At 35.1% G+C, this 15849-nt stretch overlaps 1 protein-coding gene across 3 annotated transcripts in view; it reads right to left on the bottom strand.

Annotated features, from left to right (window-relative positions):
* Window positions 1-15849, bottom strand: part of LOC114242160 (uncharacterized) — a 111592-nt gene that overhangs the window by 61791 nt on the left and 33952 nt on the right. Inside the window, exon 1 of one of the 3 annotated variants that reach the window (XM_089730023.1) lies at window positions 6344-6498. The exons of 1 other annotated variant lie outside the window; for it this stretch is intronic. In XM_089730023.1, coding sequence (XP_089586149.1) covers window positions 6344-6381 — 38 coding nt within the window. In that variant the 5' untranslated portion in view covers window positions 6382-6498. Of the gene's footprint in view, window positions 1-6247; window positions 6499-15849 lie in introns of those variants that run through there. One more of the 3 variants, XM_028173217.2, reaches the window with a different exon arrangement.

The following is a 15849-nucleotide window of genomic DNA, read 5'->3' as shown; positions in this document are numbered from 1 at the left end:
AACCTAGAGATATAAGTTCTAAGACCTCAGTATAGTTACAACAGCTACCCCACCCTTCAAACCGAAACGCACTGCTTCACGGCAGAAATAGTCAGGGGGGTGGTACCTACCCGTGCGGACTCACAATAGGTCCTACCACCAGTAGTTACAAGTGTGATAAGTACAATGGTTATTTTGATCTTCGACGGGAATACAGAACTGCTTGACAACTGCAGCAGAAACAATTGCTCGCGTGATTATGTCGCTCATTTCGTAAATGTATTTTATGTTACAGTATATTGAAATTAAAGTACAGCAAATATCTTCTTCTTCTATCTCTATATATAAAAATGAATTGCTGTTCGTTAGTCTCGCTAAAACTCGAGAATGGCTGGACCGATTAAGCTAATAAGCGAAGTCCAGAGAAGGTTTAAAAGGCAGATAAATATGAAAATTCTCGGAATTAAATAAAAACAACAATTATGTTTTCCCTTTTATGTGTCTCCCGTCGCGTCGGACGGATTCATTTTGTTTGTTTTAAGTTTATTTTATACAAAAGTTTAGGTCTTTTATTTATCGATTGAGTCTGCCGGGTCAGCCAGTTATGATATACATATTTCCGTTTTTTCTTTTTTTCTTTTTTATTGCTTAGATGGGTGGATGAGCTCACAGCCCACCTGGTGTTAAGTGGTTACTGGAGCCCATAGACATCTACAACGTAAATGCGTCACCCACCTTGAGATATAAGTTCTAAGGTCTCAGTATAGTTACAACGGCTACCCCACCCTTCGAACCGAAACGCATTACTGCTTCACGGCGGAAATAGGCGGGGTGGTGGTACCTACCGGTGCGAACTCCCAAGAGGTCCTACCACCAGTGAAAAAAATTATAAAAGCAGAATCAAACTTTTTCCTTGTTCTATTACATTGCACCAATAATAAAACTGTTTAAAAAAAACATATTCAAATTACGTTCCACAATGCGACGCCCAAAGTCGTTGACCTCTATGGTATATTAGACCCACATTGTATACAGGGATATTGTGCACCATTTATCTAAATCATTCACACGACGATAAAGTTCTGATTACAGTTACCGTGCGTAAAATTGTATCTGTATTTTTATACTCTGGCAACGTTTTGTTTGCATCATTTCGGTGGCCAATGGACTTGTATCCGGCTAATTTTATAAATAAAAAAAAAAAAAAAAAATCATTTCGGTATTTTATGTAAAAAAAATCTGTACTTTTCTTTGTCGAATAAAATTTCACAATTACTTTTTCTTATGAGCTCGGATGGGTAGGTACCACTTTCCTGTCTGTTTTTTGCCGTGAAGCAGTAATGCTTTGCGGTTTTGAAGTGTGGGACAGCCGTTGTACTATAGAACTCAGACTTAGAGCTCATATCTCAAGTTGGGTAGCGGCATTTATATTCTTAGTTTCTATGGGCTCCGGTAACCAGCATGTTTAATAAAAATAAAGATTATTTATGAATACAATTTTAGATATTATTAATTTATTGTCCTGTTTATGAACTCAAAGGTCGCGCATTGATGATTTGTTTGCTGCCGTGACCGGGAGCTTCTATATGCTTGCCAAAGCTCGTAGCTGTAAAATCGAAGGCTAGGCTCAAAGGGCATAGTCTTTAGATTCATTTTAGAATAAAAAGTTTTTGATGGGGTATACTTGTACATACCTATAATATGTATAGGTACAAACGCATTTGCAATGCTTGGTGATGAGATAATCGTTATCTTAATCTCATCATAGACGCCGTCCGCTTTGAGCGAGTTTGAGGTCTTTACTGGGTACTTTAATTGGGAATTAAGTGGTATTAGGCAAACTATGAAGGATGCCTCATATCTTGATATACCATTTTAATATAGTGATTTTGTTGGCAAAGATGCTTAGTTGTAGAATAAAATAAACAAAATATTCATACCGGATCTTTCCGGATACGTCTACCATAGTACCGAACTGATATAGATTGTAATAATATATCTTTTTGTTTATAATATAACTTTTTATAATATTATCTGAGGACACGTTTTAATTTGCAATAATAGGTGGACATACTCACGGTTCATCTGGTGTTATGAGGTTATCGTAACTCATAGACATAAGGCACAATTATAAAGCTTAAAGTTGCCAGTCTGTTGACAGTCAATTGACTGTGTTCGTAAAATAGCTCTGACTATAACATTAATTACCAAGATGGATTTTGAACTATGTATTGGGAAATCAGTAACCAATATTAGTTAGCACAATACAAAACTACCGACGTATAATAAACAACACCTTGATCGTATGTGCTCACGAAAGCTCTAAAGTATTCGTAGCATTGAAAATAATAAAATCGAAATAACGAAAGCGAAATTAAATCGTAAAAGTCTTTTTAATTATTCGCTGCCATTCGCGAAGCCCGTAGAAAATCCTCAATCGTGACAACTACGAAAACGGTAAATGTTATAATAGATGTTTACCGTTTGACACTTTAAACTTTGCGATTATAACTTCGATCGAGTGCGAAAGAGGTCAGTCGTTGTGTGACCCCGGCCACGGAATATCTATTTCAGTTGTCACTTACGTCTGTTTTTGATATCGAAGTCTAATTAAAGATTTATTTGCGTCATTACGTTGTAATTAATATTTGGGCGACGATTTCTGTGCGACACGCCGACGGAATTACGTAAAAGGACAGAGTTTCTTTGTTTTGGCACATAATACTCTGGCGCCCATTTAAATTTCTGTTGTGTATTCTCATTCGCTTAGAATCCCTCGTATACTGTAACTATTTCAGCCTTACAGTAGCCATTTGTTCCTGTTAAAAATCAAACCACCGTTATACCATATGAGACAATTGAGTCTTCGACCTCAAGTCTCAAGATAACCAATCAACACCGGGTCGCACTACTATTCTAATGTAATAAAAAATTCAGAGATTGGTTACATGAGAAATACAAGTACATTGGATGTCCACGCACTGTTAGAAAAGTGGGATTTAATTTATGTTCCTCACTTCCACGATCATTGTTAAAATGTTTTCTAATATCACATTTTACGTTTGACACTCTGCTAAAAAACACATCTCCTTAAAGCAAAGTTTTTAGGATTTTTGATTTTATGTAAGTTACGAGTGTAAAACACAAAGTCGTGGAAATAAGATCGTTTGTAAACATTTCACAATATACATTATTATTATGGGTCGGAAACAATGGCTGAGATCCGGCGGCCATTTTAATGAAGCAAAGGAAAGGCAGACAATGGTACTTCTCTTCCGGGGTTCTGTATAACGTTTACAATATTCAATATACTTATCGTCTTACGAATTTAATGAATTATCACTCAGATCGGTCAGTTCTTTAAATAGGTCCTACTCCTTTGAAGAGTATCTAAGCTGGTGGTAAGACGTCATTTGGTTCAGCACGGGTAGGGATCACCACCCTGGCTATTCCTGCCGTGGAGCACCAATGCGTTTTTTTTTAATTGTTCCGTCTATTTTGAAGTGAAATGTTATTAAAAGAAATAAAAAAAGTCTATTAACGCAAGTTTTAATAGAATTTACCCGGAACACATATTAAATGAGATTACACGTGTATAAATCCAATTCACAACCTCATTTCGCACTGAGTATATATCCACGTGAAGATCATTCGCGGAATTTGCCTAAATTGTCTTTAACGTAAGGGAATTTCATTGTCATTTTCTCACAATCCGCTCGGGCTCTGAAATGCCTGTTCATTTTTTTCCTTTCAACGTATTCCAAGATGAGCACATTACGTGGCGCCTCTATTTTCAGCATTTCCCTTACAAGTGGGCCTATCGATTTTATTGAGAGGAGTACTTAGAGACTACGAATATTAACAGCTTGAGAGCTATGAGATGAAAGCCATACATATAATGTAAGCATCACATGATACTCAAACGTTACTATTTTATGCCCGCAACAGTGATGACCCGGGAAAGTGATTCACAATTTATTAACAAGGACATAGAATTTATATGCGGATCACGACAATTCGTTGTTAGAGTGAATTTATCTCGGGCACTTGACTATTCGTGCAAACAGATTTCCTCTAGAAAGTTTACTTAGGCTATCGTTCAAACAAAATCGCTCAGCAACGAATTTGCGATTATTATAAATAAAAAAATCTTGTGAGGAGATTATAGAGGACCAAAAAGGTACTTGTCATATGTCCTTCAACTTCAGTTAGTAGTTTTTTAGTTTTAAAAAATAGCTGTTTTCTTGACACAGATTGAATTGAAATAATCATTATTAAATTACGTTTTTTCTTGCTTAATGCTGAAAACTCTAAGGATGTAAAAGAGAATTACAATCACTGTTCTTCGACTAGCGTACTTTTCGTTAATTAATTTAGACTAAAACAAAACCTTACGTTTCTCAATTCTAGACTGTAACGTTTCTTATTCCATACGTATTACTAATATTTCTAATTGATCAGTAGAAAGTAAGCGGAGAGAAAGTTTTCTTCTATCAGCATGTGTAATATTAGACATATTGCGGTTAGCAAGCAAAAACAAGTTGAAGGTGTTAATGTGATATTTCTTTTGTTTGCAGACTACATGAATTATTATTAAGGATTTTAATTAGACCACTCGATTACTGTAGCGGAGAAACATGTTTATTAAAATATTTATTCTAATAAAGTTAACGAAAATGTGATAAGTAATTTTAAAAAATTTCATGTCACGCTAAACACTAAGCATAACGCATCATGCCACACACTTGGGTAAACATTGTGTAGGTAATAGTGATAATCTATGGTTTACTTGTCGTTTATTTTGGCCCCTAGTGACGTTACACGCTATGAAGATGAGCCCAACCAAAATTGTTACGTGTGACAACAATTTTCAATTATCGGTTTCCTATTTGCCTGACCTGAGATTCTAATGACTTTCAGATTCCTGTGATTTTTTACTTTTTTTTTTAAGTCTCAATTTACATCCTCGTTTTCGTGTTGTATAAATCGTCATAATGATATTTTTAGTTTCCACGTTTATATTGACAAAATCGTAATAATTTAATGTATTATCAAATATTATGTCACGTTTTTATAAAGACATGTCTATTTGCACGTAATGCAAATGGAAGCAAATAGACGGAAGCTGGTTTTAGTCGCTTCATAATTTTCAATGTAAAAATATATACGAGTGTATTTTTATTTGGACAGGTAAAATTTTAACGCGATATTATAAACGCGCAGTTATTATAACATATAAAACCTTAAAACTATTATAGTATAGTGTTCGTCATAGCAAAAGACACACATTTGAATCATGAATAAAATTAAGTAGTTGCGAGCAATTTTTTTATTATTGGTAAGTTAGTTCTTACAGAGGTAGGGAGAGTGAGCATGGATTAGTGGGTGGGACTATTTTTACCGCGTAAAAGGCCGGTTCTAGTTTGAAGGGTGGTATATACCTATTAGTTCCAGTGCAATTGATACTTTTTCAAATTCACGGTCGGTGTCTATGACAACGAGCTCCTCTGTTTGACTGCATTAAAAAATCAACGAAAAGACAAATTTATGACTACAGAATAAGTGGATGTTTGAAATCTTGACATGCAGTAGACTAGCTGGAGCAACTGTAAATAATCGGTATTGAGTATTTTGAAATGCCGGTCAAAACGTTGGAAGGTACCTATGCGTTGCGTGATAGACAAAGTGGACTTTAAATAAATAATTACAGACGGACTGTCTGTCAGCGATAATGTATATTACAATATTACGTAACTATTTCATCAATGAAATTGTTTTTATAGTTAATTACACTCAGCCATTAATCTATTTATATCCATATATTAGGTACAATGAGAATTTTATTGTTCCTTAAATATTTATATTGTACGCTTTAGGACAAAAAAAATAAGTCCCAGAATTATTTTAATGAATACAAATATGACATTTTATCCTAATTAATGTATGTATAATAATTTTGCTGTCATAGAACCTTAGTCTTTAGTTTCAAGGAATTTTATTCTAATCATTAAATTTAATTTCATGAAAATATTTTTATCTGAACTGTAAAAAATGTATTAACAATTTGTTGTCCTTTTTTTTCTATGATTAAATGACCTAGGCGTTTTATTCTAGACACAGATAAAATATAAGCGACGATAAGCATTATCTATTCCGAGTTTTAGCAGGCACTTTTGATGATACTGAAGGAGAATACGTTCACTCTACAGGGGGCTCTAAGGACTGTCTACACGTGATTTTATGAATACGGATCGGCAGGAGATCTCACCAAACCGGTTGGCCCTTCATGCCGGCAGTCCGTTCGAGCGAGAGCAAAACACGTAAGTGCATCGCTCCAGTTCAGCTACGCGCACCAAACGCATACCATTTGTTGCTGCAGCAAATTTCACCCGTCATCTTCATTAAACAGCACAGCACATGTTCTAATACAATTTGTGTCACAAATACACGGTCGGTTTACAACACTAACGAACACGAACCTCCCAGGCCGACGTCTGCGAGCGACTGACTGACTCCGACCCCGCAAAGTACGGGCACGGGCAGACCAACGCCGCGGCAAAATAAACGGGATTGTGCGCACTGTCTAAAAGACGTACCTTCCAAAACGTAGCTTCCAAAAACAAACTTTAACCTAATAAAATTAAGAGTCATGATTAATTTACACGAAATTGGATTTATGATGCTTTATACGTTACACATGTGCGCGATTGTAAACCGCTAGATGCAGATGAAAAAAGTAGGCGCATTTCCCCGTTTCGGATGTTACAGGCCGGAGGCGAAATAATAACGCGGTCAGAGTATTTTTCGTGTCATAGTAAATAAAAGCACCGCGTTAGGTCGAACCTTATTGATTTGAGCGTTCACAGTTGAAGTAGGCATTATTCTTGAGCGACTTGTAGATTGAAGGCTAGGCAGGTTTTGCTGAAGAGGCGTTGAAACACAAAGGATAAGGCGTTTAGATCCACTCTCTTTGTTCAAAAAATTTCCCTTTGTGTTTCGTGTAAAAAATCACTATATTATATATATTAACTCTGTATATAAAATATTTATTTTTAAATTTGTTCTAAAGTACAACTGCAGTTTGTATAGTGTCCTAGACTGCATCATACTTACCGCTTAAGTGTTTGTGGTATTTCTCATTAAAGAAAAACAAAGGCTACTTATTGATTATTACCTGCGGACAAAAGAGGATGTCTTGTTAGAAGGAAATACACAATATAAGTAATAATAGTAGAACTAAAAAGGAAAGTTGCTGTACAAGTTTTTGTAGTTCACGATATCTGGGTCTGTACGAATAAGTTTTGTTGTACGTGTTATGAGAATGTTTACAAAATAGATGTAACCCAAGACGCTACTTGTATTGAAGTTATTGAAAGAAAATTTCCTCAAAAAGTAATTGCACTTAGATAAGATAATTTATAAAAGCACAAAGAGTGTTTAAAAGGTGTGTGTTTAAAAGAGTATGTTTAAAACGTTTATTTTTGGCGGGTAATATCATTTTTTTATTTCTAACCTCAGGATGCTGTTTCATCTTAGGACTATCAACCTCAGTTCAGTTACCTACTATAGAAATTACACATATTGCGTGCAATGAAAAGTGGGAGTTAACATGGAACTGAAAAAAAAAACCTCGGCACGTGTCATAGTTATTACTTAAATAGTTACATACTTGACTGATGGTGTAGAACAAAAACTGTACTTTTATTAAGAAACAGTTCAATTAAGTGCTATCGTTGTTTTAATGTTTATGACGTCATCATTTTTTGTACAATAATATTGCCCAACCTGAGCCCCTTAGAAGTATCAAGCAGAAAATGGTTGACAGGGTATTCGCCCCTGGGGCTCACATCTTAAATATAAGGTGTTATATAATATATGGCTCACAATTTGCCCAACCACCAGTTAACATTCTTAATCAATCTGCCGTCAATTTAATAATTGTTTTAGTTAATATTTTACCGCATTCATCATGCGTAGGGCCAGTGTTAGCAACACACCCGGTTTGAACCCAGTGAGCTCACCTACACGTCAAGGAGAAGCTGATATAGTCTCTCAAGGCTATCAGCATAGGTAGGAAAAAAAAAGTTTGTTCTAAATGTATTAACGTGTTGTTTCATGTTCATTAACAGCCTGTATCTCGTCTTTCAACCGAACGTTATGTAGGCATGTGACCTGTATGTTTGTACAGGCGTGAGTGTCTCATGTCTGTTCATTCTTTTATAAACAAAGGATCGTAATGAAGAAAGCGACTCTAATGTGTCGCAGTTGGTATCTGTTCTGAGCATTCTTTGAATTTGTTCTATCCCAAAGAAAAGGGTATTGAAACAGCCACATGGAATCATGGTAATCGTTGAATAGTGAAATAAATTTGACGGCGCCAGGGATGGCTGAGCGGCAATTCCGTTATGATTTGTATTCGGTGGAACGGAGTATATTGCAATAAAAGTCAATAAAACCTTTCGAATAATAATTATTGAAACACTCAACAAATAATTTTCACAATGACAGGGTAAAAACAGTTTCATTCTGAGTGACACGACTCTGTTCTTTTTCTTTTTTCCTCTACCTATTCTAGTAACCTTTTAGGCCTTTTTGTGTTAAGCTGTTTAATAATGTTTGTGGTCAAAATAGAATCCACAATGACACAATGACTTCAATTCAATTCATGATTGATGATTAATGTTACGCAATAAAATATTTTTTCAACAAACAATACTGCTTACGTTTCAGACTTTTTTTTTATTGTTCTTCATCATTATTCTAAATCACTTTCATGTTATGTTTATGATTTATGTACTAAAACAAATGCTTGACCACTAAAATCTAAAGAAACAAATAATAACATTATGCAGATAGAAAGAAAAACGAAGAAACGAAAAAGAAATACCCGACATATAAAGATATTAGAGGCGCTGTATAGAAAGCAAACAAAAACATTCTGCGTTCTTTATTGTCTATGGTTTCTGACGGTTATTAAACATCTGTCATGTTTGTGGAAGGAACCTTTTTCCTTTCAACGTTGGAGATTGTGTAAAAAGAAAATAGGTCATCTCGATACGAAAGGGTCAAGAGTTTAATTATTGTATAAATATTTATAAAGGATTTTTTTTGGTAGATTAACGAACCAATGAATATGGTTTTGCTTAGCCTTAGCGTATAATGTATATATTTAATAGAAGGTTTCTTTTACAACTTGAGATTCCAAGTGGAATTCTAGAGTAAATCTAATGGTATAACGTCTTTACCTACGCAATTACCGTTTAGTATACAGAAAGTTGAAGTTAAGCAACGCAAGACATGCCTTTACGCACTCGTCGCGCTGGCGATCCTTCAGTGTGCTTAGTGCTAGTTTTTTAACGTTCTCGATAGCGTAAAAGTTAGCTCATATTTGAGTCGTCTATTATCAAAGGCGGCAATCTGTACATTTGGACAAAAAAATTTTATTGATATGTCAATACAGATTTATTTGAATATAATCGTCTCCTTCAAAGAATACGGTTCAAAACCTGCATTAAATAAAGGTTAATAGTTAACCTGTTATTTATCTAAGATGTCGTTCCGAAGAGTTTTGTGACTGCCAATGGAATACAAAGTCAATAATTCGTTTTTCTGATTTACCAATCATTGTCCAAAAGTCAGATTGCCGCCTTTGATAATAGTCGACTCATTTGTTTTACGATTGCCGCTAGGCGTTGTAGCAATTGCATACAAAATTGACTTAACTTTTACGCTATCGAGAATGTTAAGAAACTCGCACTAAGCGCACAGATCGTGTCCACTTATCAAGTTTTTTACCTTACCAATTCGACGCAAATGGATCAATATTGTGTTGATGCTAACATTGAAAGCTACTGCTAACTCAGCGTCAGATTTATTATTGTTAACTTCCATTATCGTTGTTTTCGGGCAGCCACGCGTTTGTTTTTTAGATAAAAAATTCCATGTCCGAAGTTTTCAAAACAATAATGAGTTGTGCGTTCGTTTGTAATGTTCACTCCGTACAAGTCATTAATGTTGTGAGCGGTTTGTGCGGCATTGCTAACGCGACTGAACTTGTGTTCCTTAATTACACGTATTTTTACTGTGTCCATATTCATACACATGAAATAGATATAATTAGATTTCGGAAAACCAAAAAACTAATCAATAAACAAATGCATGAATTTGAAAATAGAATTCCATATTTTTTTTTTCTAATAAATAAAGTAATCATCAAAATCAATTCACCCAGAAATAAATACAGAGGAAAGACAGACATAGTAGTCGAATTGAGAACCTCCTCCTTATTGGTGTCGGTTAAAATAGCCAGGACCGTGGCAATGCGAAAGAGTAGTACGCCCTAGCCGGTGATATCCAGATAATTTGGTGTTTATTGCTGTAGTTAGATCGGAAACAGATTTTGCTTTAGACGTATTTCATTAAAAACATCGTTAACTCTAAATTTATGACCTTAATTTACTATTGTAAACGAATGACTCGTGTGTTTTTAAAAAACCCGAAATCGATTGGTTAAGAGAAAACCAGTTCCGTTATCTTTTTTGAAGTAAAACTTATTTAGGCGCGTTGAGAGTAAAATTTAACTCGCGACAGATTTGTTACGGCTAGAGAGAAAAGATACAATTTAGGAAGAGCGAGAGTGAGAAACTAGACAGAGCGTCTCGCGAACCACTCGACCTTGTACCCGTGCGACCTCTTATACACAGCATTCCCTATTACAAGAGATTTTATTTAAGGATGAAAAATGAAAAAAAGCACAATAGTACAACACACCACAAAAGAAGTTTCACTTCTTTTAGGTGCCCCAAGTTGCACGCGCACCATTTTTCTTTATGTAACCCTAATTTATTTTCAAAGTCAAAATGAACTCTAATCAAACTAAGCACGTTTAAATTTTATTGTTTACAATGTTTTGCGTTGCCACTTCAAGTTATCGTTTTCAACCTTTTTGTTTGATTACAATATAAAACTAGCTGCCAGGCGGAATGATCGAAATATGGTTAAATCAAGCATTATTAAATTAAATTAAATCTGATCTGTTTTTGTATTACATCTAAACACAGCGGAATCACAAAGTTAAGAAAATTATTAATATGTTAAATAGAATGATGAACCTTGGCTTTAGGTAAACAGTTTACTTTTCACGATTACTCCGAAGAAAATCTAATAACAGAGGCTGGTAACTAGAATCAATTGAATCGATTCTTAATAACTAGTTCGAATAAACCGAATATTTTTCCTTATCGATTGTATTGAACTCAAATATATAAATTTAGTTAAAAGCTTGAATTTTTACGAACTAGCGGACCCGGCGAACTTTGTTCCGCCACACGGTTTGCTTCAAACACATCAACCAGTCAACTTCAAAATTCTACTATAATTATTATTAACACAATTAACCATAGAAATTACGTTTAGCTGTCAGTTACGTTTTGTTATAGTTACCACGTTTTATGTCCAAGGAATGTGATAAAAAGTATCCTATATCCTTCTCCTGGTTCTAAGCTACCTCCTCACCAATTTTCAGCCAAATTAGTTCAGTCGTTCTTGAGTTATAAATAGTGTAACTAACACGACTTTCTTTTATATATATAGATTAATGCTTTAGTTGATATTGGTATCATAATTGAAGAAACCTGCATTTCTTGCAGCAATTTATGCAGGAATACGAATATTTTCGATATACACTCAACAATTTTCAGCGTCTTGGTAACTCGTATGCTCGTAAATATCGAGGTATTTCGTCGAGGTATTTTCCAGCGGAGTGCTCATGTCCCGGAGCGATTGTGTTACGAACGAGATTACGACTTGACGAGATCAAGGGAAGATCCCTTGCGTCCAAGGATCCCACCGAGAACATTTCTTTGGAATCGTAAGTATTAAAAAACCGAATAAGAATTGATTTGGTTCGAAAATAATTCGTTTTGTGACTAATTTAATTTATTAATATGAATCTTAGGGAGCAAAAATCACTAGTATGTATTGGATTTGTCATATTTAAGTTTGACAGTTTGTTTTTATATTATCAGTCACATCAAAGCATCAAAGTACCTAATTCATTTTCGTGTAATTTTTATGCGTTGAATTGAATTGAGTTCTTATATTAAACTAGCCGTACTCTCCCGCTTCGCTGGGCATTTAAAATTAACATTATTATTTATTGTCATTATTATTAGGGAGTCTAACACACATATAAATATTAGCCTATCCATTAGATACTTGTATTTTCTACATGGATACCAAGTTTCAAGTCAATCGGATGCATGGTTCAGTAGTTATAACGGAACATCCGTAAAAACCACTGTAGATTTATATAAATAATAGTATAGATTAAGCGTACCTGGTTCAGATGATACGCTTCAATCTCAGTATCCTATTAGTAAATAATTTTACAAATACATAGTTAAAAGGTACCCACATACAGGTCGTTGTGCATTTCATATTATCGTGTCTTCATGGCCGCGTATCCGTAATCTACTCTCCAGCGATAAAAAAGGTATAGCTCTTCAGAATGGCCGGCAGCCCTATCTATTATTGAGAGGAAACTTTTGACAGACGCTTTAGGCGAGGTTCTAGTAGAGTGTTTCGCCGACGTCTATATATACATATAAATATCAGAAGTTTCCTGAAGCGTTACATACTCTTTATCCTAGGATTTGACGTGTAAACGAATTGTATTGGAAAAATGAAATAATTCGTTATAATTAAAAGACGTCCTCCAATGCTATTATTATTGTAGTGTTCCAATAACACTAAGAAGAACTCGAGATTTGATTGGTTTTAGTAAGTTACAGGAGCCCATAGATACCATATATCCATCATTAATCTCAGTTTCCACGCTTAAAGTGAGGCTTTCTCAGAGTTAGGGGCCTTTTGACAGTGTTAATGTTACGGATGCATTTAACCCGACAGTGATAACTATGGCTTCAGATGAGCGCTCGAAGCCCAATGTTCCGTTAAAAAACATTTTTTTTTTTTTGCTTTAGATTGGTAAGAAATGAAGCTTATTTATACTAAAATTGGTAAATATTAACTATTTATCTCATTTCTTAAATTGTAACTAAGTTTACTATTGATGGGAGTAATCAAATTTTAATAAAACTACCCATGTACTTTTTGATTAAAATAAACGACTGCAATATTCGAAGAGAACAGCTTAGAGCAGTGCCGTTGAACTTAGAGAGCTTTGTGTATTTGCATAAAAGAGTGCATATAGACAGTACTCATGAACGCCGTTTGCTGTCTTCACGAACAGACTGTTCAAATAATCTTTGGTATTTGGTATACATATTACGAGCAGATGTAAAAAAGAAAGTGCCTTTTGATCAAACGGGAAATTACTAGATATCGACAATGCAAGATCGCTTTTTTGGTGAATCTCGGCGGAAATCTATGCCCAGTGAACATCTGCGCAATGATAATGATGATGATGTAGGGAAATAGATATAAGACAAAGGGATCTTCTACCGAGCGGGTGATATTGCTCGGTAGACTGACGGTCCGAATGTTGTTGTTTGGAACTTGTATACTTAGTCTGGCCATAAATACTGTTACAATTAAAAATAAAAATAAAATCTATTGCAAATAACATTTATTACTTTTACAGTGTGTTAGTTTAATACATAAATATAAAACAATTTAAAGTATAAAAAGCTTATTCGAAGTGCTCTCCATTGGCTGCAGTACAGTCCTTTAAACGTTGAGGCCAGTTATCAATAGAAGCACGCACTCTTTCCATGGGAAAAATGTTCACTGTCAATCGTACGGATTGTTTTAGGGACTCCAAATTATCATGGCGCTTAGAGCAAGTCGTACTCTCTAAAACTGACCATAAATCATAATCCAGCGGATTAAGATCGGGACTAGACGACGGCCAGTCTTCAGCTCTGATGAAGTCCGAAACGTTCGCTTCCAACCAAGACTGCGTAGACCGAGCTTTATGACCTTGCGCCAAGTTTTGCTGGAAGGACCATTCTTGATTATTGAACATGGTTTTGTTAAGGGGCTTCACTACCTTCTCAAGAATGGTATCTTGATACACTCGTGCCGATGTTTTGATACCTTTTTCACAAAAGTATGGCCCAGTCACTCCTTCATAGCTAATACCCCACCAAACCATCACTGAAGTCGGATAGTGCCCACGTTGCACTCTGTCGACTAATTGGGAAGCTTCCTTAGAGCTTTGAGCATAATAAATACGGTTATTTTGTTTGTTAAAATGTTGCTCAATTGTAAAAATTTCTATGACCTCCCTTTGCGTACCGTCTCAGTAGTTGTTTCGATTTTATCACCCTATTCTATTTTAAATTATCAGTTAAGAAATGACCAGTACGTCTCTTATAGGCTGCAAGTCCTAAGTCATCTTTTAAAATACGCGACATGGTTCTAGGTGCTATCTTCATCTCCCGAGATAAAATCTTTTGCTTTCGGACATGATTTCTTCGAATTCTTTCCCTTACTGCTTTGACCACCTTTTTCGTACGAACACTACGTGGACGGCCAGATCTTTTTCTGTTACAAACAGAGGAGGTCTCATTGCACCTATTAATAGCCCGGTACACAAACATTTTAATAATACCAAGCGTATGGAGAGTTTTAAAAATTGCATTTGGCTCCATACCTACTTTGTGTAATGCAACCACAGCGATTCGGTTCTCTTTATCACCCCACTCCATTTTAATATCGCAAAATATTGTACAATGTATTGGCGCCAAAATGCGAAAACTCAATGAGCAATCATATAAAAATGACAGATTCCAAATTCAAATGTAATATTTTGTTTATTTTTAATTGTAACAGTATTTATGGCCAGACTAAGTATATGCAAGCTTATCTAGAAAATGTTGTAAGCGAGATTCAGGCATCTGTAAAAAAATATCTTGTGTCGTACGATGGCTACCCGTCACATGATCAACAGTAGCTTTCCGCTAGCACAATAGCAGCTAGTATTTTCACCTGCTTTTCTCAAATTATCTCAGACAGAGCCACGTGAGCGCGCCTACACACCCTGCGAATAGACCCTAGAGGCTAATTGTAGTAGGTAGGTAAAACGCGACATCTTTATTGTACTCTAAAGTAGCTTAATTGGAACAAGCATCGAATAAAATATCCGGGAAACGGCCACCACCGGTCAAATTTTCGTGAAATTTTCACGATGGGCCCCGAAAATAATCAGACGGTTTGTCCCGTCTTTATTATTTCAGTTTATTTGTTTAGACATTTTGGATTTATTCAATTTTTGTGGATATTGCGAGATTGCTTAAATTTTTTCGTTCACGGTCGATCTGTATTATTATTCGCATCACGTGCTGTCTACCATTAATATTTTTATAATATAGTTATGGATATTTACCATCCAGAGAAATTTATTTCCATTCTTTTTTTTAAATGAAACATACCACGAGAACATCAGTTTAAAATTTTAAATTCACAGAAATGAATTAATTGTCTATTGTAAGTTTAAAACTAAATTTACCGTTGAAGATCGCACTTAGTTTTCTTACTACACATGTGTACTTACTTCTATGCGAATGTAGACTACATTCATTAGATTAAAAGATTCGGGCTCCACCTGTTGTAATTTGTGGTCCAATGTTAGAAACATTCACGCAAGTGCCAAAAACGACCGATTAACGTTCCAAATGAATAAAACAATCTTCTTATTAGCTATGTACGTTGTAAACTAAAAATACATTTATTTACTATAAACACATTTAGAGTATAATTGTGAGTTCCCGAAGAAGTTGTAGAATACGACCTCTCAGAAACCACTTCAGGATGCTTTTAGTGCTAGCTAAAATTAGGTTGTTTTACTGAAGATTTACTTTTGCACTGTATCGTAGAAATCACGAATTTTGGCGTCTGCAAAGAGAC

Source organism: Bombyx mandarina, chromosome 09 (assembly GCF_030267445.1).
Source record: "Bombyx mandarina strain Sakado chromosome 09, ASM3026744v2".
NCBI lineage: Eukaryota > Metazoa > Arthropoda > Insecta > Lepidoptera > Bombycidae > Bombyx > Bombyx mandarina.
The sequence above is the reverse complement of the archived record's forward strand: the minus strand, read 5'-3'. Positions and strand labels throughout refer to the sequence as shown.